This window comes from Rhinocladiella mackenziei, assembly GCF_000835555.1.
Source record: "Rhinocladiella mackenziei CBS 650.93 unplaced genomic scaffold supercont1.3, whole genome shotgun sequence".
NCBI lineage: Eukaryota > Fungi > Ascomycota > Eurotiomycetes > Chaetothyriales > Herpotrichiellaceae > Rhinocladiella > Rhinocladiella mackenziei.
The window spans coordinates 2,089,315-2,111,451 of record NW_013550602.1 but is presented as its reverse complement, the minus strand read 5'-3'; the positions used below and the strand labels follow the sequence as shown (position 1 = coordinate 2,111,451).

The 22,137-nt window shown below is 51.2% G+C and overlaps 7 protein-coding genes across 7 annotated transcripts; 5 read left to right on the top strand and 2 right to left on the bottom strand.

Moving 5' to 3' along the window:
* Nucleotides 1–1,461: 1,461 nt before the first annotated feature.
* On the top strand, nucleotides 1,462–4,116 carry Z518_04288 (uncharacterized protein; the record flags this gene model as incomplete). Its single annotated transcript, XM_013417995.1, has 2 exons — nucleotides 1,462–3,697; nucleotides 3,770–4,116. 2 exons carry the CDS (start codon nucleotides 1,462–1,464, stop codon nucleotides 4,114–4,116), a joined length of 2,583 nt encoding a protein of 860 aa, XP_013273449.1.
* Nucleotides 4,117–6,013: 1,897 nt separating this feature from the next.
* Z518_04287 (ubiquitin-60S ribosomal protein L40) lies at nucleotides 6,014–6,834 on the top strand (the record flags this gene model as incomplete). The annotated part of the gene is made up of 5 exons (XM_013417994.1): nucleotides 6,014–6,068; nucleotides 6,110–6,190; nucleotides 6,244–6,250; nucleotides 6,372–6,552; nucleotides 6,637–6,834. The coding sequence occupies 5 exons, from the start codon at nucleotides 6,014–6,016 to the stop codon at nucleotides 6,832–6,834; spliced, it is 522 nt and encodes a 173-aa protein (XP_013273448.1).
* A 485-nt stretch (nucleotides 6,835–7,319) lies between these two features.
* On the bottom strand, nucleotides 7,320–8,310 carry Z518_04286 (uncharacterized protein; the record flags this gene model as incomplete). The annotated part of the gene is made up of 3 exons (XM_013417993.1): nucleotides 7,320–8,095; nucleotides 8,153–8,207; nucleotides 8,266–8,310. The coding sequence occupies 3 exons, from the start codon at nucleotides 8,308–8,310 to the stop codon at nucleotides 7,320–7,322; spliced, it is 876 nt and encodes a 291-aa protein (XP_013273447.1).
* A 990-nt stretch (nucleotides 8,311–9,300) lies between these two features.
* On the bottom strand, nucleotides 9,301–10,663 carry Z518_04285 (uncharacterized protein; the record flags this gene model as incomplete). The annotated part of the gene is made up of 3 exons (XM_013417992.1): nucleotides 9,301–10,184; nucleotides 10,237–10,380; nucleotides 10,447–10,663. 3 exons carry the CDS (start codon nucleotides 10,661–10,663, stop codon nucleotides 9,301–9,303), a joined length of 1,245 nt encoding a protein of 414 aa, XP_013273446.1.
* A 686-nt stretch (nucleotides 10,664–11,349) lies between these two features.
* Z518_04284 (uncharacterized protein) lies at nucleotides 11,350–15,455 on the top strand (the record flags this gene model as incomplete). The annotated part of the gene is made up of 5 exons (XM_013417991.1): nucleotides 11,350–11,897; nucleotides 11,950–12,082; nucleotides 12,128–13,707; nucleotides 13,763–13,952; nucleotides 13,998–15,455. The coding sequence occupies 5 exons, from the start codon at nucleotides 11,350–11,352 to the stop codon at nucleotides 15,453–15,455; spliced, it is 3,909 nt and encodes a 1,302-aa protein (XP_013273445.1).
* A 618-nt stretch (nucleotides 15,456–16,073) lies between these two features.
* On the top strand, nucleotides 16,074–19,469 carry Z518_04283 (translation initiation factor aIF-2; the record flags this gene model as incomplete). Its single annotated transcript, XM_013417990.1, has 3 exons — nucleotides 16,074–16,583; nucleotides 16,640–19,176; nucleotides 19,226–19,469. 3 exons carry the CDS (start codon nucleotides 16,074–16,076, stop codon nucleotides 19,467–19,469), a joined length of 3,291 nt encoding a protein of 1,096 aa, XP_013273444.1.
* A 727-nt stretch (nucleotides 19,470–20,196) lies between these two features.
* Z518_04282 (uncharacterized protein) lies at nucleotides 20,197–21,965 on the top strand (the record flags this gene model as incomplete). The annotated part of the gene is made up of 4 exons (XM_013417989.1): nucleotides 20,197–20,362; nucleotides 20,423–20,573; nucleotides 20,631–21,879; nucleotides 21,930–21,965. The coding sequence occupies 4 exons, from the start codon at nucleotides 20,197–20,199 to the stop codon at nucleotides 21,963–21,965; spliced, it is 1,602 nt and encodes a 533-aa protein (XP_013273443.1).
* Nucleotides 21,966–22,137: the final 172 nt, after the last annotated feature.

The following is a 22,137-nucleotide window of genomic DNA, read 5'->3' as shown; positions in this document are numbered from 1 at the left end:
CGTCACATCCACAGGGCTCTGGATGTTAAGCTCTTCGACCTCGACCCACGGCAACCTGGACTTCACCCATCACTCTGCCTGCGGTACTCCGATGCCTCAAATCCACCTATTCCTCTCTTCGCTTCTTCTCCTTCCCTGGTTCCCCCGTCAAGATGGCCCACAAGCAAAAACGACACCCCGGATTCTCCTGGATGACACATCTTGAACAAAGTGCTAGGACACTTTTCGCGCCCGTGGAAGATCATATTAGGGCCGACTTCGTGGGTTCCACGGGTTTGCTTTGTGGACGTGTTGGCTTTTGAAACGAGTTGGAAATCGGAGCCTTTTGGCGCAGGTGTGCTCGAGGGCTGTCGCGTAAGCGGTGCCGGTCAGTTTGCGGCAGGTGAAGCGTTGGCATATCACCTACAGAATATGTATATACTCGTATTAGTAGTTAGAAGAGACGACAGGCGCAAGCCAGGGAAGAAGCTCTGTCACGAAGCGTTCATGCCCCCGGTTCTCACAGCCTTGTATTTCTAGAAACTCCCACCAAATCAAGACTGGTAACAAAACAAATATTTGAAGAGATCCAGAGCCAGATCCGAACTAGTTTCCACCCCATCCATACCCTCTGAAGGTTCTTGCTCTAAAGGTTTCCAGATCTGGCTTCCACTTGGTTGGAATATCAGGCTTTCAGCCGCAAAGACCCAAGGCCCATACGGACCCGTACCCCGTATTCCCAAACGAGCCTGGACTCCAAGAGCATAGGATCTCCAGTCCCTTGTCTTCAGAAGGATTCGGATGTGTCATACCATCATCATCTCGTTCGTAGCATTGGAGATGGTACGTCTTCTCAAGTGTCCTGTCGTTGGATGAAACAGGGCTGGCGAAATACCTCCCATCTCGAATCAAACACCCTTCACGATATTCGTCGCCGAATCCTCCACGACTAGCTAGCTTTCTCACCGGGTAGAATATCCAAATTCGACATGACTGGCTCCAAATGCTTGTAGTGATTGGACTTGCGTTATTGTCTTCTGGCAACGCCAATTTTGACAAAGTCGACTGCTTGCGCTCAGATTAAGGCCCTCCAACAAAAAGTCAAGTGGTCTCTGCCACCGGTCGTTGATGTAGGAAATCATATGTGTGCATTCTACATTGAGAAGGATCTTCTAATAAAGTGTACAGAATACCGGCCTCAATCATTCCCTGAACAAGCCATAATCATTTCCAGATTAGGAATACCAACACTTTCATGTCCCAGCGAAAGCAAAAACGTAAATTTACGGAATAGTGATGCCAAGCCTCGAAGCTCAGGCTGCGCATCATCCTTGGCCGCGGGATCTCAACTAGAAGGCCTCCATCTTTCAGAGCTTCAATTCATCCACAGAGAGCCATTGTCACTGCTCTCTTTCAGTCCAAAACCCTTTCTCTATTCTGGCCTGGGCGGCCTAGTCTTCTCCTTCAATTCAACCGCCCCGCATGGCCCAAAAGGACACCCTCTTCCGCTCCGCGGGCATGTCCCTGACGCAGCTCTACATTTCGAACGAGATCGGCCGCGAAGTCGTCTCCGCTCTAGGAGAAATTGGTATCGTGCAATTCCGAGACCTCAACGCCGAAACCACGGCCTTCCAGCGCACGTTTACCAAAGAAATCCGTCGTTTGGACAATGTCGAGCGACAGCTGCGATACTTCAAGGCCCAGATGGAGAAGTCAAACATTGCGATGCGAAGCCGTTGGGATTTCGATCAGGATATACTTGCTGCGCCGCAGGCCAGTGAGATTGACGAGCTGGCTGACCGGGCGGAGGCTTTGGAACACCGTATTAGCAGCTTGAATGAAAGTTATGAGACCCTGAAGAAAAGGGAGGTCGAGTTGACCGAGTGGCGATGGGTTCTTAAGGAGGCGGGCGGTTTCTTCGATCGTGCTCACGGTCAGACCGATGATATTCGACAGAGTGTTGATGTTGACGACGATGCTCCTCTCCTCCGCAACACCGAAGCTGAAGAGGGCAGAGTTAACGGCGATGTCGGCCAGCAGCAGAGCCTTGCCGTCATGAACATCGGCTTTGTTGCGGGCGTCATCCCTCGTGAGCGAATGGCGGCTTTCGAACGTATCCTGTGGAGAACGCTTCGTGGCAATCTCTACATGAACCAGTCTGAGATTCCAGAACCCATCATCAATCCCGAAAACAACGAGGAGACCCAGAAGAACGTTTTTGTCATCTTTGCCCATGGCAAGGAGATTATCGCGAAGATTCGAAAGATATCGGAGTCGTTGGGGGCCGATCTCTACAATGTCGACGAGAACGGCGATCTTCGCAGAGACCAGATTCACGAGGTCAACACCCGTCTCAGTGACCTGGCCAGCGTTCTTCGGAACACCAAAAACACCTTGGACGCCGAGTTGTCTGCCATCGCGCGATCTCTCGTTGCGTGGATGATCGTCATCAAGAAGGAGAAGGCCGTATACAATGCGTTGAACATGTGTTCTTACGACCAGGCGAGAAAGACTTTGATAGCAGAAGCATGGTGCCCAACCAACTCTCTGGCCCAGATCAGAGCTACCCTGCAGGATGTCAACGATCGCGCTGGACTCTCTGTGCCTACCATCGTCAACCGGATCAAGACCAACAAGACTCCGCCGACCTACAACAAGACGAACAAGTTCACCGAGGGCTTCCAAACCATCATCAACGCCTACGGTACTGCCAAGTATCAAGAAGTTAACCCTGGGCTCTACACCATTGTTACATTTCCTTTCTTGTTTGCGGTGATGTTTGGCGATTTTGGTCATGGATGCTTGATGGCCATGGCTGCAGCTGCCATGATCTACTGGGAAAAGCCCCTGCAAAGATCCAAGCAGGATGAACTCTTCGCCATGGCATTCTACGGTCGATACATCATGCTGATGATGGGGATCTTCTCCATGTATACTGGTCTTGTTTACAACGACGTCTTTTCCAAAGCATTTACCCCGTTCGCGTCCGCTTGGGAGTTCCCCGAAGAGGGTCGTCCCGAAGTCGTTGGTCATCTGAAGAGCAGCTATCGATATCCCTTCGGTCTGGACTGGGCCTGGCACGGATCCGAAAACGAGTTACTCTTCAGCAACAGTTTGAAGATGAAGTTGTCAATTCTCATGGGCTGGGCTCACATGACTTATGCCTTGTGTTTCTCGTACATCAACGCCAGACACTTCAAGTCGCCCATCGATATCTGGGGTAATTTTGTCCCGGGCATGATTTTCTTCCAGAGTATCTTTGGCTACCTGAGCTTCTGCATCGTCTACAAATGGTCCGTTGATTGGCAAGCCCAAGGCAGAAGTCCTCCTTCCCTGCTCAACATGTTGATCCAGATGTTCTTGTCACCTGGCGCGGTGGAGGAAGATGAACGACTGTACGGTGGCCAAGCAGGACTCCAAGTCGTCTTGGTCTTGATCGCTGTCGTCAACGTCCCGATTTTACTCCTCTTGAAACCACTCTATCTTCGCCATCAGCATCAAAAGATTGCCGCGCGGGGGTATCGCGGAATTGGAGACACCACTCGCGTCACGCATGCTACGGATCTCGACGATGACGAGACCAACCATGACCAACAAATGAATGGGCGCCCTAGTGCCGATGACGACGATGAAGGTGCGATGATCACGGAGAACATAGGAGAGGACGGCGAGCATGAAGAGTTCGAATTCTCCGAGGTCATGATCCATCAAACGATCCGTAAGAATACCCTCACCCTTCTCACGGCCCCCTGAAACCTCACTCATACTAATTCTCTCTCTTCTTTCCTAGACACCATCGAATTCTGCCTCAACTGTGTTTCCCATACCGCCTCTTATCTGCGTCTCTGGGCTTTGTCGCTCGCTCACCAGCAACTTTCTGTCGTTCTATGGAACATGACGCTCGGCAACGCCTTCGCCATGACTGGCGGCATGCAAGTCGTCATGATCGTCGTGACCTTTTACTTCTGGTTCGTCCTGACTGTCGCGGTCCTGTGCGTCATGGAAGGAACTAGCGCCATGTTGCACAGTCTGCGATTACATTGGGTCGAGGCCATGAGTAAGCATTTCGTCGGCGAGGGCGTGCCGTTTGAGCCTTTTAGTTTTAAGTTGCTTTTGGAGGAGGATCCGGTCGATTGAGGGAAGTCAAGGAACTGAGAGAGCGTGTATTGATACGGTACCTCCATCAGGTAGTAGATAGATGATAATCGAGATCGATCTTTCTTTCATCAAAGATACATGTTCTCCCAGTCTGATTCCAGCCATCATGTTTTTATATGTCTGTATCACCCCCCTAATTGATTTCATGCTCGGCGAATGAATTGATGGCGCAGCTTATTCTCCCGGAGGTCATCCTATAAGTAATTCTCTCCATTCATATTCAGACGCATTCCGTCTATTATTTCTTCTCTGCGCTCTGGTTATCTTTCCGTATCCCATCCCAAAGTCCTTCAACCACCACCCTCACATCCTCATCCAATGGTCCCTTCCCAAGCACTTCCAGCGTCTCCTTCAACTGCACCTCGCTGCCCGAGGATTAGTTTGGGAGTTTGTTTTGAGGCTAATTGTGAAACCGTTTTTTATGACTGAGTATTAAATCAAAAGGAATAGAAGAGGCGAATGGAAGAAGGGGGAATAGCGAGGGGGAACCGACAATGGATCATATATCATACAGTAAGAGCGGTAGATATCCTTCACTCGGTGTGAGGATAGACGTAGTCAGTCTTGCTTGCTGTCCTTAAATCCATGATCGCAAACAATGCAGACGGAATCCTTCAACGTCGGTTACCAGAGTGTATCGGCTGGCCTGATGAAATATCTCAGTATTAATAAACGCCTGTGGAGACCGATTAGTTAAGCGCCATCACCCTGATTGGACGACTCGTTCATTAGTAGAAGTTGTACTTTTGTGCACTTGAGGTGTGAGGCATAAAGAGTCTGGAAGGGATGATAGCCTTGCGGAAGGGCTGAAATGTTTCTGAAGGCACTGTGGATTTGGGGAGACTTGGATTTGCATGGATTTGTATGACAGGGAGATGGAGATAAATGGTCAAGTCTGCGTACGCACTAGCCGGATTCATGATTGAATAGTACTGAGGATAAGCTGGATATCGCTGTATGAGCGGGGTACTCCTCTTTCGTCCAGAGAAATATAGAATGCATTGCGCCATGTTTTGGAGCAGTCTGCATCGTGGCATTTTCTCTCTTTTGGTCAATACCGAGTGCGCGAATTGTTGAACCGCCTTCTGACAAGGTCAGGACTTTTGTTTCCCCCCTCTGGGAGGTGTTTTTTGTCTTTTGATTTGAGACCTCCGGGTGATTAAATTTCCTCGTTTTGTTGACTCGGAGGGACCTGTGGTTCAAGAATGCAACGCTGACCCAGGCAGAACTGTCAGCACTTCCGTATACAGGCCTCGTTTATCATATGGCTTCAACAACCAAACGGGACAAGATAGTTGCAGAATTCCTTTCGAGGTGGTGACCTCCACTGACGCTCTATGGCCTGGGGCCACTCAGGGGCAGGTGTCAATGGCAGTAAACGTCCCGATTGTCATAAACACCTTCCCGACAAATGAACGGCTACTGCTAGATTTCTGCAGCGCCTGGAGACTACGGTCCCTAGTCTAGCACCTGCGGTTTACTGGCTACCACCCAGAAGGAGGGGAGTTTCTCAAGTAGCAGCCTACTGACCAGCCTGACCCTCTCAGAAGAGCGACATCGGAGGGAGAAAGTAGCCTTGGATGGGCCTTGTTTAGGACGATAGTCTTCTGATCGTCTGCATAGATATCTCAGGCACTAGATCTGCAGGGCCCAATGAGTGGACTTCATGGTGGGTAGCTGCAATTTTTGTTCCTGTTGGAAAGCTGGTTCCCCATGCGCTCGCAGGGTCAACCCGAGGCTCAACATAACCATTATCGTCCAAGGTTTGGGGTTCGGTCAATTAACAATAAACTTGCGACAAAGAACCTCAGGATGTCCACCAGAGACTTCTCGACGTCTTTTTCTTTCCTTTTTTTGAAGAATCTGTGAAGTCCAAATGCGAACTCGCTTGACCTACCTTTTTGGCGGGCGATATCTTCCGCCCTACGCACGTGATACGGTCTTGGCTGATTTCTCGCACAAAACCTTTTAGGCGATTCCAGCCGCCCCTCCGCAGGTGACATTCTCGTCAACGACAAACAATATTCCCGGTGGCCAGAAGATCTAGTCAAAAGTAAGTTTCTACTGCTACATGTGTCTACACTGAATATGCTCACTCTTTTACAGTGCAGATGTAAGTGTCTCCCAAGCCCGACCTCCGAATCTGAACGACCTTTAATTGTTCATATCCTCCCCACGGGATGAATAAAAGAGAGAAATCGAAACTAGAATACTGACGAAACATGAACGCACAGCTTCGTCAAGACCCTCACGGGCAAGACCATCACCCTTGAGGTCGAGTCGTCCGATACAATCGACAACGTCAAGTCCAAGATCCAAGATAAGGAAGGCATCCCCCCGGACCAACAGCGCTTGATCTTCGCCGGCAAGCAACTTGAGGATGGCCGAACACTGAGTGATTACAACATCCAAAAGGTACATAGCTCCTGCTTCAACCTTCTGGGCGAGCGGGATCACCAGCCGGAAAAAGCCAAAAGTGTGACTGAAAAAAAATTGTAGGAATCTACTCTCCACTTGGTCCTCCGCCTCCGTGGCGGTATCATCGAGCCCTCCCTCAAAGCCCTTGCCTCCAAATACAACTGTGATAAGATGATCTGCCGAAAGTGCTATGCCCGTCTGCCCCCGCGAGCCACCAACTGCCGCAAGAAGAAGTGCGGTCACTCCAACCAACTCCGACCCAAGAAGAAGATCAAGTAAAGGTTGCGCACACATGGTTCTGGTATCGTGGTGGGAGAAGCGTGTTATCGTGGAATTCGGTGTGGATTTACGGAGACGGGGAGGATAAGTGGTTTTGCGACATGAAACAACCCGCACCCCTCAAAAAATCATTTAGCTGCGGAAATGGAATCCTGGAAATTAGAAAAACAGGGACCATTAGCCGCATAGGCCAGATCAGGTCAATTTTTCTCAATGCACGATCAAAACCGGCTTCTGCTGTTTATGTCATTGAAAAGCCATTAAACAAGACATTTTGAACCCCGAAAGCGTCGAGTATACCCGACAACGAACTATTGTGCCAGTTATGCATATACCGCTGCGAATCTTGACCAGGAATTTGTAGATGATCCGTCCACCCTTACCCTGAATCCTCGCAATGTTAATACATCGAAACGCATGCGCATGTTTCAAAGGTACCAATCCGCCGTTGACACGTTTATTTCCTTTCGAGCAGGGAGATCACCCTAAATAACCATCATTTTGTCATCCCCATCATCCTTCGCCGGGCTCTTGTGGCTGAAGAAAAGGATCTTGATGGCAATTGCCAACCCTGCGTGCAATAGGATCACCGCGATCAATAGAATCCGGCCGATCTTCTTCTCTGTCGCGCTGATGACAGGATACAAATTCTTGACCAGGAAGAACACACTTACGGCATACCCCAGGCCGACCAAGGCGTAGTTGAGCCCATTGAGCGGCGACCACGACACGAGCGCCACGGCAATCCAGAAGAGATTGCTGTATCCGTACAGCGCCCAGCATTCCACGAGCTCCAGCGACTGCGCACCAAACCACCGCAGCGCGGCCCACAGCCCCAGCGGCACAAACAGGGTGTACCCGTAGATCAAGCCGGCGGCGCCGCTCAGTAGCTTGAAATCATATTCGAAATGTTTCTTGCCCTCGGTCGCGAGCTTGTGGCTGATTGTCCCGGCGAGGAAGAGAATTACCACGACGGTCGTGGCGATCCAGAACGGGCCGTACAGATCAGGGTTGCCATCCATGGTGTCGAGGAAGGGTGGCGTGTTCGGGAGGAAAGGCAGGATGGCGGTCCGACAGCGGTGCAGGACCGTCGACGTGTCGACGTCAAAGAATTGCGCATAGAAGGATATTGACCAGAGCATGTGCTTGGGAGGGACAGCAGATGGGTCATGAGGCAATGTTGCTGGGTTGGTCGTGCTGTTGGACAGGAAAGGTGTTGAGTCTGGTGGGATCTTGCGATTTTGAGAGTTGTTCTCGAAGTCTGGTTTATTTTCTCTTAGTAATTTTCCCTTGGAGAGATGGACTCATTCGTCCATACTTGATGAGTGAAATTCAAGGTCGTCGTCTTGTAGGTCCGTGTGGCCTAGGTCTCCCTGTTTGCTTGTCAATATCAGATGATCACCAGGAGTTTGGCAGGGAGAGGAGTCGCACCTCTGTGTCAACGTCGACGACAACATCGTATCCTCTATTCGCCATCTTTGCGGTGTATTGCAGCGCGCAGGGAGAAGGATAGCAAGGGCGGTGGAGGATGTCACAATAGTAAACGGAGTTCGAACAGCAAACACGTTGCCTGCCACGTTTGACGTGGACAACCTGGAATTGTAATGACAGCGCGATTGAGCCAAAAAGGCGGAAAATTCCCATGTCATGACCAAAAATTTTACTCCTGAATCCATCAACGTGAAGCCTTGAAATGTGAGAGTTCGTATACGAGTCCTCATGGACGAGAGACATTAATAATGTTCATGATGCGTTTATAACTTCCATACTCGTTCTTCTCCAACCCGATACTGATGAAAGGCTCGCTGAGCAGAACATCTCCCAACCGAGCAGCTGGTTTCATATGCCTCAAGAAATACGTTTCCTGATGAGAGGTTTATACATGAGACAATATAAGGAGATGCGACTGATCTGGTTCTGTTTCAGCCTCCTGCCCTCCATTCCGCATGCAACGAGATCTAACGTGAAGGAGGTAGATGCCGATTCACGCAAACATAAGATGGCGGAATCGACATCCAAGGGGCTGATGCAGATCCCAGTTATTTATTGTACAGGCACTCTCCAAACTGCCTCGGCGTCCCCTGTTCATGACAAACAGTCTGACTTTATTGTCACGAGTCTCCTCAGGGTCTCGTTCCTCCTCCCAGGAAGTCCATCTCACAGTGGCAAGGCGCCCATATGTTTCAATGGTTCAGACATGCTGAGAGGCAACCATTCCGACCTCCCACAAGTTCATAACAGCAGGCAAGCTTCAAAACGTGGACCAGAAACCTTTGGGTGCAGGTGTTCGACAACTTCTCACCGTTGTACCGTGAAGAGCGTCCCTGGGGTAAACTCCCAGCTCGACAGGTACGAAGCAGCATCGGGGCGTTTTCAAACTTGCGAGAAAACTCCCCCCTATATCACACTCTGATCTTGCTGAGTCTAAGCGAAGATAGATTCGCCCGGGGTTGCCGATCGATTGATCTATTGTTGTCTCGAGAAAATTCGGAATGCGGACGAAGTCATGAACCAGACGACTTTGTCTTGTCCATTCCTCCTCAGCCAGATAGAGAGTCCCCCCACGAGAATCGTGGCCGTCATCGCCAAAGCTGATCTCCGGTATTTGAAGAGCAGTTTGGCTCTCCTTCTCATCAATTCCTCGCTCTGTATTTGCCGGATCTGCTTCTGGCATAGAAGCTCGGCGTCACCGAGAGCCTGAGGATTCTTAATACAGCGCGACGTCTTGAGGACGCTGTAAGGTGACAGCCGCCACCAAATGAAACCGTGGAGTCTCTCTGGCGGGTGATTTCGAAACAACTGCAAGGCATCTAGGACCAGAGCATCGATATCCAGGGCCGGTGGTAGCTTTGATATCATGAAAGTAAGGATGTCGGATTGGTCAGCGGGCATTTCGAGCAACTCTGCGCGTCGTGACATCATGATTGCTGAGAACAAATAAATGCTAATGACTGGTTCGTGCGCGAAAAGAAAATCGTACAGCCGTGCAATGTCGCCATACTCTTGGATGTCGTGGGCGAACAAGGAATGAGTCGCTGACAGAGCAAAACTATTCTCAGCTTTAGAGATGTGATCGGCCAATTCCGGATCAGCAGCCTCCACCACGGCGGAGACGAGCTCGAAATGCTTTTGGGCAGGTGATATTGTCGGCAACATGTAGTCACGAAGTCGGAGGAGAGATATTCGTGGAACAGCGGCGGCAGCATGGTCCCTTCCAAGCACCAGAAGGAGAACTTGTACGACGTCGTGGTAGCTTTGGAAGTAGGAGAGCACAGGGTGACTCCTCAAGGTCGCAACTATCAGGTCCGATAACTCTGTCTTCTTCTTGTCGAGAGATTGTTCGGATTCGTCTAGTTACATTTAGACTCGTGATACAGTCGGCTAGAGAAAAGTAAAGCGAACCTTTGGGGTAATATATAAATGCTCGATCAACGTCGAGCCGTACTTGGTCCTCGTCAGGATGCCGGGGGAGACTTCTCCAGGACTGGGTTGATTCTTTCAGTCCAGCTCCATCATGCTCAGATCTACAGCCCAATAGAATTGGCCCTTCCACGCTCATCAATCAGCAATGTGTCACTGGCGTATCAACCCAAAATGAACAATGAGACATACAAGCTTGCCGGCGAAGGTCGTCGGTCAGAAGGCCGCCGGTCGAGGTTGCTAGGCGGACCAGGGCATCAAAGTCACCTCGCGCGCAGGCCTGTTCGATAGAGTCGCGCTTTCGAGAGTATTCTAGATCCATTGATAACTGGTTCGCCTTCGGCTCGCCTGAGCCGACGCTTGACTTCTCATCGGAGTCTGAGGCCAAATTGGCGTCACGGTACGCCATAAGTTAATCTTGATCAGGGCCTCGCCATGCGTGCTCCCACAGAATCAGAGTTCCGAGGATCCAGGCCTCGAGCGACGTCGCGGACGCTCGCCGCTCTTGGAGTTGAAATCGAAATAGACCAGAGGAAGACGGTGATGGCCACCTGGGGGATGATTTTGATGTGGGCGACGGAGTTGACAGATAGCACCAAGCGACCAGTCTGTCTTGTGTCAACTTGTCAACTTGGATCCCCTCCGGCGTTTTCGATCGACGGAGAGTACCAGGGATTCGTTGGGTCTGGTTCGTTGGCGTCTTGTAAAGCACGAAGAGGGAGAGAGGTTCGAGGGAGCGGAACTGCCCGTTGGTTGACATCGACCGACACGACGCGCCGAAGTAGCCGATAATAGGCATCACAGGGCCAAATGGTGGAATCCTCAAATCTCGGGACATTGCATTGCAGAAATTCCTCCGTCATAGGAAACCACCGCATCTGCTACAAATCAACCCATGGCTCAGTTTCTCGTGGGTGCTCCGGCCGGTGTCAGAGGATTGAGAATATTGGCGCATGCTTTGTCCAAGGTCTAGCGGTTTTGCATACAACATCTGTCCTTGTTCATGCATGAGACTTACACCTGTGAAGCGGACAGTTTTTCTTTACCATCAGATCAGAGGCATCGGTCTCAACTGACCTGCTAGCAGCCGCGGTCATGGCAAGTGTGAGTGCTTCAAGGCCAACAGGAAAGACGGCAGCTCCCGCCCAAGAGAGCCAACCCCGTCCGGAGCCTGTGGGCATTCTCTCAAGAACTCTCAATTCTAGCTCTACGATCAGATGGATCCTTCCGGCTCGGATACGGTCTCCTTCCAAGAACGATGTCGTCTTCGTTGGGGCGACGTATGTCCAACTTCACGAGTTCCTCGACACCGGACTGCTAGCGAGTACAACCGCAAAGCTGGACTTCGGCACGCAAATTACCGATGCCAAAGTCATTTCGGCAGAGTTGAAAATTGTCCCAGTTGTAGATGCGATTCTCAAGCAAGAGAGAGATCAGGAGCAATACAGTATTCGGGGCCAGCCCCTGAATGCGACGCAACCTCCACAAATTTTGATTCTCCTCACTGTCGACAACGAGTTGATTTACGTGTATGCGAGGCAAGACTTGGCTGGAGACGTGAAACTTGTATTCGCAAAGAGGCCTCTCCTGAGAGGAGCCGGCTTACCGGCGAACCAATGTCGATATGTCGCTGTCGACCCCGAGTGAGCAGCCGCGCTTCAGATTTTGATTTACGATACTGACAAACCAACCCAGATCCCGAGCTCTTGCTGTTGCCTCCACGTCAGGTTACTTTGGAGTATTCAAGCTACGCTCTGTGGATGAAATCAAATCACAGATTGATTCCTGGAATCCTCCCGAGCATGGGTCCTTCCGTCCGTGCGAAGAGGTAGGCCCTGATAAATGGCTGTTTTTCTCCTGCTAACCAAGCCAGCAACGTTTTATTCAAATAGATGGAGATATTGTGAAGATAGAGTTCTTACGCAGCCCTGATACTGATCCCGCTAAAGTCTTACTTCTGCTCCTCGTGCATTCCGGCGAGGAGACTCAGGACACCCATCAATACCTGTACAAATGGGATACTCGTACACCTCTCCAAACCATACGCCCCATGACTTGCAGCGGTCGTCAACTCAAAGAGGACCGGCTGCCCGTGATGCTGATACCGTCTACACGGCCGTATTCCTTTCTCATCGTGATGGAAACGGGGATCTCCTACTACGAGAATATCCACACTTCCGACTCGAAGCGTGTCAATTGCCGGTTTATCGGAAAGATGGCGGGCCCGCTCCAATGGGTTCAGTGGGCCAAACCAAGACGTCATAACGACTATCTTGAGCGACGAGACGACCTGGTCATCGTCCGAGAGGATGGATTGCTTCAGTATTTTCAGATCGAAAAGGCTTCCAGCACGAAATTCAGCATGAACAACACCATCGGTCAGCTTGGGCTCAGTGTTGATACGGCCTTTTGTATGCTTGCCGGGCCTCCAGGAAAAGGGGGGGACATCATCATTGCCGGCGGGAGCATGACAGATGGAGGCGTCTTCCACGTGTCTGCTCGCGGTTCGCCCGAACGCATTCAGACGATTGAGACCATATCGCCGTTAAAGGACATGATTCTCGGTCCACCAACACGACTTCCCCCGGACGGAACATCTCGGCCGCGTGAGGTCGCCGGCCGGCTCTACGCTTGTCGTTCGAAAGATCCGGGATCGGGCGACCTCCTCGAGATCCGCTATGGGTTGGAGGCTCAAATCGGTTGGACCATGAACTATCCAAATGCGGCCCTTGTTGACCACATATGGACCCTAGAGATCCCTAGTGGGAATGAGCTGTTGGTGATTTGCTCTCATACAACGGACACGTCGATGGTGGTGTTTGACCTCGAGACGCTTGAGAGTACATTCGCTGACTCGGAAAGTCACCCCGGTTTTGATTTTGACAACCCGACACTTGCTGTCACCATGATCGACCACGATACCGCCGCTCAGGTCACTACCGGCGGCATCAATATCGTACCCGTCAGTGAAGATGCTACAGTTGGCGGCCCGGTTCGCTTCCAATCGCAAATAATTCGATCAGCGTTTTTCGACGACGGGAAGATCATTGCCACCGCAACAAGCGGTCAGGGTAATGAAATCGCTTTGCAAAGTGTTGTGTTTTCAGAAGATGGTCGAGTGTCGCTGCGCCCTTCATCTCCTGCGATCATGCCCGATACCCCTACCGCTCTGTGTTGCTTGAGGGTGCAAAACCTGAGGCTGCTCGTGGTGGGCACACACAGTGCTACAATTCTGGGGTATTTTGTCCTCCCAAACCTGGAACTGAGTCTGGCTTTCGAGGCCGAAGTCGAGGGCTTAGCGGTCGAACTCGAAAACTCGCCGATATCTTCTCTCGTCGCACTCGACCAAAACGCACATGAGCCGACCCTCCTGCTGTGCGGGCTCCGCCATGGAGCTTTGCTGTGCCTGGAAATAAAGAAGCGACCTGGCGAAGGCATTCCAAAATTGAGTATGTAACACACCGGTCCCATAGCGAAGTTCCTTCATTTACCTCTTTGCAGGTGTCAGATGTGATGATTTTTACGTCCTTGGCTCCACTGCGGTAAATCTCTTTCAAGAGAAGGGGCCATCTGAGGAGTCAGCTACTTCATCCGCATTGGTTCTTTGCCATTCAGAGATGCGTCGTGTCACGTCTTATCCTAACGTGGCGGCGGTGGACTACGCCGTTTCTTCCATCTGGCTAACAAATCGGACCGACGTGAGTTTTCTTCTTGTGAACCATGATTGAGCTAATGTCAATTAGCCCTCAGCGGAACCATTGGCATTTGCCCTTCATCGAGTCCCGAGGTTGGAGTCGCCGTACGATGATCCGGGCGGTCTTTTGATCTGTGCAACGGATGGAGACCTTTTATTTTGTTCCTTGGCCTCTCAAGAGCAAGGTGTCGTGAGGAAACTACCCATCACTGGTACCCCAAAATACCTCATCTACTCAGACTTCCTCCAAAAGTTGGTGGTGGCGTTTGAGAGAGTTCACTATCTCACCGGTGTCCCCGTCGCCAATCCTTTGCCTGGTGTTCCTCCTATCCTCCCCGGTCAACCAAGTCCTGAGAAGAGTGTCCTGCCGCCTCGAAAGATGCAACAAGTCGGCTTGCAGCTCATCGAGCCCTGGTCAAAGGATGCGACAAATAACCCAATGTCGACGATAGTCACCGAGGACAATAACGAGAGCGTCGTTGCTCTCATCGATTGGTCGCCAACAGATGGAGAGTTCCACTACGAATGGTTTGTCCTAGCTCTACAACAAATCGCACCGGGTTTCCCACCGTGCAGTGGTCGGGTTGTTTGTGTCAATGCCAAAAGCCTACGCAAAGGCTTGGTTATCACGAATCCGAAGACAGCGTTCAGATGTCCAGATAAACCGGTCACCGCCATCTGCGCGTATAAAATGTCCTCTCTCTTGATCGCGGCGGGGGACGAGATTTATCTACTCCACCTTGACTTTACTACTCGCAAATGGAAAACGCTCTCGACACACGCCTTGCCATCTCCTGCAAACAGCATATCATGTCAAGGCTCATTCATTTTCATTGCGACATCTCAACATTCCGTCTTTGTCTTGGCGGAACGGGATGATAAGCTGTTCGAACACACATCAGACACCCTTCCACGGGTCGCGAAGGACGTTGTTGCCTTCAACGGTGTCTCTGCGATGTTTTCGGTTTGGAGTGGAGGCACCGCCGACCTCATAGCTCTTTCCGGGTTTAGTCGGGACCAGAAGAGCGTGTTCACTCTTTTTCAGGCTCATCTCCCCCTTTTGATTGATCACCTACGTCTGGAACAAGGCCCGGATTCGCAGAGAGGTGCACGACGCCACTTTTATGGCAGTTTTGTTGACGGAACGCTCTTTTACTTCTCTCTTTTGAAGCAACAGGAGTGGAGATTGCTACACTTCTTGGAGGAAATGAGCTACCCGGACAAGAAAAGCATCAAGCCCGTGCAGATAGAGAAACGGGACGCCGACAACAATGTGATCCTCGTCGACCCCGGTCGCGTCAGGCCCAAGGACTGGCACGTTCGCGGTGATCGATTGTTGATGATGATCGAGCAGGGTCCATACCACTTACACAAGCTTCTTCAACGCTCCGAGAGGTTTGATCAGTTCACGGCCCTGGTCAATGAAGCGGTGGGAGAGACCAAGCAGCCAATTGAGGCTGCGGTTGCGTGGATGAGAAAGCTGCTGGCATACCCGTCGAGATTGTGATTGGATTGACGGAATCATCGAGAACTGGAAGGGGGTTGTCTTGAGTTTGCTCGGCGATGATTATGATACCACCTTCCTCCTTGTGAATCATGTAGAATGGCCGGTCGGGACCACCTCTCTCCTATCAGCCATCGAGACATTTTGCCTGGTCAAAGATCCACTGACTGGCCATGACTCATATCAAGTCCAACCCGAAGGGAGCGAGTAACGCAGGTTGCGTGGTATAGACATTTTGTTTCGCAAAATCGGGATCCTAATGCCAAGACATCCACAGATCCGAAAGAGTGAAAAAAAAATGGCCGCCTGTGCCCGGCGCAGCCAAATGTCCGTTCCAACCCGCCAAACGTCACTCCGAATCGCCCATGTATGCTGCGCCGCCAGCGTCCTCTAATCTTTCTCTTCTCCTAACTCCGATTTCTCTCACACATATCTTTTGTTCTATAAAAGATTGTGGCGAACCAAGCTGAAAGTCTAAGAGACTGGGTCATCAACCACTCGTTCCCCAAGACGCCCCCTCTTGGTACCCGACGGATTCTGCACACGACTTTATGTCGCCGCCTCTCAACCGTGAACGCCTCATATTTCCGAGATCAATCCTCCAACGCACCATACATCGCAATGGCTCCTAAGAAGAAGGGAGGCAAGAAGCAGACCGACGACTGGGAAGCCGAGCTGGGCGAGAGCATCGATCCCATAGCCCAGGCCACCGCAGATGCAAAAAAGGAGGAAGCTGAGAAAGATGCGGCCGATGAAGAAATGAATGGTGGTGGTGGCTTGTTGGCTGCCCTTCGCAAAAACAAAGACAAAAGGGCAAAGAAGGGCAAGCCTGTCATCAACGACTTTGTCGAGGGCGAAGATCCCGACGGCGTTGCTCCTACCCCACCCGCCGCAGATCTCGATGCCAAAGCCCCTATCGAGGCCACTTTTGAGGACGACGACGATGATGTCTTTGCTGGAAATGTAAAGAAAGGGAAGGCGGGCAAGAAGCAACAAAATGCTCCGGGCGCAGAGGCCGAGGCCGAAGCTGTGGCAGAGGATGGAGAGGCCGAGGACGGCGGCGGGATGAAATCCAAGAAGGAAAAGGAACGTGAGAAGAAAGAGCGTGAGAAGCAGAGAAAGAAGGAACAGGTAATTTGATCAATCCCGGGTATATCTTTCCAAAATATCATGCTAACAAGAAGGAGGCGGCGAAGAAAAAATCTGCAGCACCGGCACCTGCTCCCAAGGCCGAGCAGGCTAAACCTACGGTGGAAGAGAAGAAACCTGAAGCTCCTGCTTCTGTCCCCGAGAAGGAGGAGAAGGGTGGCAAAAAGAAAAAGATTCCTGCACATCTCGCTGCCATCCAGAAACAACAAGAAGCATTGGCGAGACAGCGAGAGGAACAGGCAAGGATAGAAGCGGAGGAGAAGGCGGCCGAGGAAGAAAGACTACGAAAAGAAGCCGAAGAGGAAAAGAAGAAGGCTGAGGCGAGGCAGCGAAAGAAGGAAAAGGAAAAGGAGAAAAAGGAACAGCTCAAGAAAGAGGGCAAGCTTTTGTCCGATGCCGACAAGAAGCGGAGGCAGCAGCAAGAGCTCCGGATGAAGCAAATGCTTGAGTCTGGTGTCAAAGTTGCCGGTCTCACCGAAGGTGCAGAAGAAAAAAGGAAGCCTACCTTCGACAAGAAACGAAAGGGTCCGAAGAAGGACGAGGTCGATCTTGAAGCAGCCGCCGAAAAGGCTCGACTCGAAGCTGAGGCTGCCGAAGAAGAGCGTCAGCGCCTCGCAAAGGAAGCCGAGGAGGCTGCTGCGGCCGCTGCCGCAGAGGCTGCCAAGGATGAAGAGTCTTCTGAAATCGACGATTGGGAGAAGGCAGCAGACGAAGAAGTCAAGGAGAGCTGGGATGCTGAATCGGATGAAGAGCGAGCTGAAGCATCCAAGCGGGCGGTCAATGGCGATGTGTCCAAAGCGAAAACCAACGGGGTCGTTTCCCAACCGGCAGCGTCCTCCACTCTGCCAGTCCGCGACTCCAAACCGTGGCCAAAAGAAAAACCCATCGAATGCGACACCGAGTCCGAAGAGTCATCTTCGGAAGAAGAAGGCACTGCGGCCCAACGAGCCATTGCCAAGAAGAAGGCAGAGGCAGCTGCCAGACGACAGAAGGCTCACGAAGAGGCTCTTGCAGCACGGTCAAAAGACCATCTACGATCTCCTATCTGCTGCATTCTCGGTCACGTCGATACCGGGAAAACGAAGCTCCTGGACAAGATCAGGCAAACCAATGTCCAAGAAGGCGAAGCAGGGGGTATCACACAACAAATTGGCGCGACTTACTTCCCGGTCGATGCCCTTCAACAGAAAACTGCTGTCGTGAATAAAGATGGCAAATTCGAATTCAAGGTGCCCGGGCTGCTTGTCATAGACACCCCTGGCCACGAATCGTTCTCCAACCTCCGGTCTCGCGGATCTTCACTTTGCAACATTGCCATTTTGGTGGTGGATATCATGCACGGGTTGGAACCACAGACTTTGGAATCGATGCAACTTCTCCGAGATCGAAAAACCCCCTTTATTGTGGCCTTGAACAAGATTGATCGTCTGTACGGCTGGAAGAAGATTGACAATAACGGTTTCCAGGAGAGTTTGGCCATGCAGAACAAGGGTGTCCAAAACGAGTTCCGAGACCGACTGGAGCAAACCAAGCTGGCCTTTGCGGAAAAGGGCTTCAATGCTGAGCTCTATTACGAAAATAAGGATATGAGACGATATGTGTCGCTCGTGCCAACGTCGGCTCATACCGGCGAAGGCATCCCCGACATGCTGAAGCTTCTCGTGACCCTGACACAAGAACGCATGACATCTAGCCTGATGTACCTGTCAGAGGTGGAATGTACCGTGCTCGAAGTCAAAGTCATCGAGGGCCTCGGTACGACGATTGATGTCATCATATCCAACGGTGTCCTTCACGAAGGAGATCGGATTGTGCTATGCGGTCTCAATGGTCCCATCGCCACCAATATTCGTGCGCTTCTTACTCCCGCTCCGCTCAAGGAACTGCGTCTCAAATCACAGTATGTGCACAACAAGGAAGCCAAAGCAGCCCTTGGTGTCAAGATTGCCGCCAATGACCTGGAAGGCGCCATCGCCGGTTCGAGACTGCTCGTGGTTGGACCCGAAGACGATGAAGAAGACCTGGAAGATGAAGTCATGGCCGACCTGCAACAACTGCTCGGCAAGGTCTCCAAGGACAATCGTGGCGTCAGCGTGCAAGCCTCAACCCTGGGCTCTCTTGAAGCCTTGTTGGAATTTTTGAAGCAAATGAAAATCCCCGTGGCCAACATCTCGATCGGTCCGGTCTACAAACGAGATGTCATGATGGCGGGCACCATGTTGGAAAAGGCCAAACAATATGCCGTGATGCTTTGCTTCGATGTCAAGGTGGATAAAGAAGCACAGCAATATGCGGACGAAAACGGAATCAAGATCTTCACGGCTGACATCATTTACCACCTCTTCGACGACTTCACCAAACACATGGCACAGCTCGCCGAGCAAAAGAAGGAGGAGAGCAAGCTTCACGCCGTGTTTCCTTGCGTGCTGCATCCATTGCAAGTGTTCAACAAGAAGGATCCAATTGTGGTGGGAGTGGATGTGGTCGAAGGGAGTCTTCGGCCTTTGACACCCATTGCAGCTGTTAAAACCAGCCCCGTGACTGGGGTGAAGGAGATTATCAGTTTGGGTCGAGTGTAAGGTTTGGTGCAAGGGTGAGCAAGACATCGACTAACATCCGGACAGGTCTTCGATCGAACGCGACCATAAGTCTATTCCGATCTGTAAGAAAGGACAGCCGTCAGTGGCAGTCAAGATTGAAGGACCCAATCAGCCGCTGTACGGACGACAGCTGGAAGAGAAGGATACCCTGTATTCCTTGATTTCGCGACAGTCGATCGACACGCTCAAAGAGTTCTATCGAGATGAAGTGACGAAGGATGAATGGTCCTTGATCCGGAAGCTTAAGCCTCTGTTCGACATTCCTTAGACGAGATGACGAGATGCGGTGCAACGCAATGCGATGCAATGGTGACGGGCGCTTTTAATTCAAGGACTGGAAAAAGTACGGCGACTGGAGTTATACAGAGAGAATTCTGCATCTTTAGCTGGGGATTCGATACTACAGGCTCCCGGTTCTTTGAGCATGGCAAATGGCGCAGTTTGTTTGTGAAGATGTGTTCGCCTTTTTCCTATCTCTCCTCCTTTTTGTATGTACCAGACAAACTTGCCAGATAGAAGAAAAAAAAATAAAAAAGCCAGCCAACCAGCAACAGAGAGGACATGATTGGTAAGGGCCTCCGTGGTGTCGCCATCCGGAGCAGCCAGGAACCGATGGAGAAGGCACTGTGTCTGGTCCAATCGTGAACACGGAATGATGGCATGACGAGCTGCAGCACAACCTCCCAATTTGACCAATTTCGTTAATTTCTCGTCAAGTGCCTCTCACGGCCAAGCAGTCCGGGCGGTGAAGGTCGCAAACGACAATTTCAGTAGGGGATTTACTTGCTCTGTACTCTTAAGGTCCCATTATCTCACTTTCACTCCCTCACAAACTCGACTGGATCGCCACCAAAGCTGTTGTCCTGCCTATATCACTCGTTTTGGAGCCGGGCTCTCAGTGGTGGGACAGCCTTTCATCCGCGTTGTCAGGCACAGAGCCCCCATTCGACGCTGGCAGCTCAAGCCTTTTTGCCGCTCCCGAACGATAATTCGCCATGGATGTCCTCGCAAATGTCACTAGCTTTGCCTCGCCGCTTGCAGATGCAGATTTAAAGATTCAGGCCGCCCATGCATCAGGTGTGGTGGGAAGAGTGCTGGCACAGGTCAATGTCTGGACTGTGCTGTTTACAATCCTGCTGATACTGGTGACCTACGATCAATGTGCGCGATACAGAGTACAACCTTCACAACGTCGTTGGTCTACTGACGAATTTTTGGTAGGGAGCTATCAATGGCGGAAATACGGTATCGTCGGCCCGGCCTGGAAAATGCCCTTCATGGGACCGTTTCTCGAATCAGTGCACCCTGATTTCAAAAAGTACAAGCAGAAATGGGAGAGTGGGGAGTTGAGCTGTGTTTCAGTCTTTCACAAGTATGCGAAGGTCTTGCCGTTTGGTGGTCGGAGCTGCTTGCTAACAGCCCTCTCCAGATTCGTTGTCATTGCTTCAACACGAGACATGGCCCGAAAAGTATTCAACTCACCCGGTTTCGTCAAGCCCACCGTTGTCGACGTCGCTCCCAAACTTCTTCGACCCACCAACTGGGTGTTCTTGGATGGCAAGGCGCATGTCGAATACCGCAAAGGATTGAACGGTTTCTTCACCCGTCAAGCGCTGGAGATGTATCTACCCGGTCAAGAGGATGTCTACAGCAAATATTTCAAGAACTTTCTGGACATGTCCAAGGAAAATGGCATGAAACCAAAACCCTGGATGCCCGTGTTTCGAGAACTGATGTGCGCTGTATCCTGTCGAACCTTTGTCGGACATTACATGAGCGAGAAGGCGGTGAAGAAAATTGCGGTTGACTACTACCTCATTACTGCTGCTTTGGAGCTTGTCAACTTCCCCATCATCATCCCGTTTACCAAGACGTGGTATGGGAAGAAAGCGGCTGATATGGTTTTGGACGAATTCTCCAAGTGCGCAGCAAAATCCAAGGTCCGCATGGCTGCCGGTGGCAATGTCACCTGTATCATGGATGCTTGGATCAAGCAAATGCAAGATTCGGCCCAGTACTGCGAGAGAATCAAGAGGGGGGAACAAGTGGACCAGTCCGAGAAACCGCCCCAATTGCTTCGAGACTTCACCGACTTCGAGATTGCTCAAACCATCTTCACCTTGCTGTTTGCCTCTCAAGATGCCACGTCAAGTGCATGCACATGGCTATTCCAGATCATGGCGGATCGACCTGAAATCCTAGACAGGGTTCGAGAAGAGAATCTGAGACTTCGAGGTGGTGATCGGAACAAACCCTTTGACATGGACATGCTGGAATCCATGGTGTGGACGAGGGCCGTGGTCAAAGAAACCCTACGATATCGACCTCCAGTCATCTTCGTGCCATACGTGGCCAAGAAGGATTTCCCCATGACGGACAACTACACCTTGAAGAAGGGATCCATGGTCATTCCCGCTATCTGGCCCGCCACTCATGACCCCGAAGCTTATCCCAACCCCGACAGCTTCGAACCGGAAAGGTGGATCACCGGAGATGCTGAGAAGCAAGTCAAGAATTGGCTGGTGTTTGGAACAGGACCTCATTACTGCCTTGGTCAAACGTATGCTCAACTGAATTTGATGGCCATGATTGGTAAGGCTAGCATCTTGATGGACTGGGTGCACGAACCTACACCCATCAGTGAAGATATCGAAGTGTTTGCCACGATTTTCCCCCAGGTGCGTCGGGCCAGCTTTCTTTGACAGGAGCCCGCTAACACGAATGACAGGATCATTGCAAGCTGACGTTCTCGGAGCGACCATGAATGTGAAGGGCGAATGCTTTGTTTGCTTACATCTAGGCATCATGGTGGCCGGCGTACTGTACAGAGCGGGAGGAATGCCATCAGGAGAAAGAGACGGTTTTTAATATCAGGCCGACAGGTCCGAATTGGTGGAAGCCCTCTGAAGATGATGTTTGCATAGACCCGAGATGGA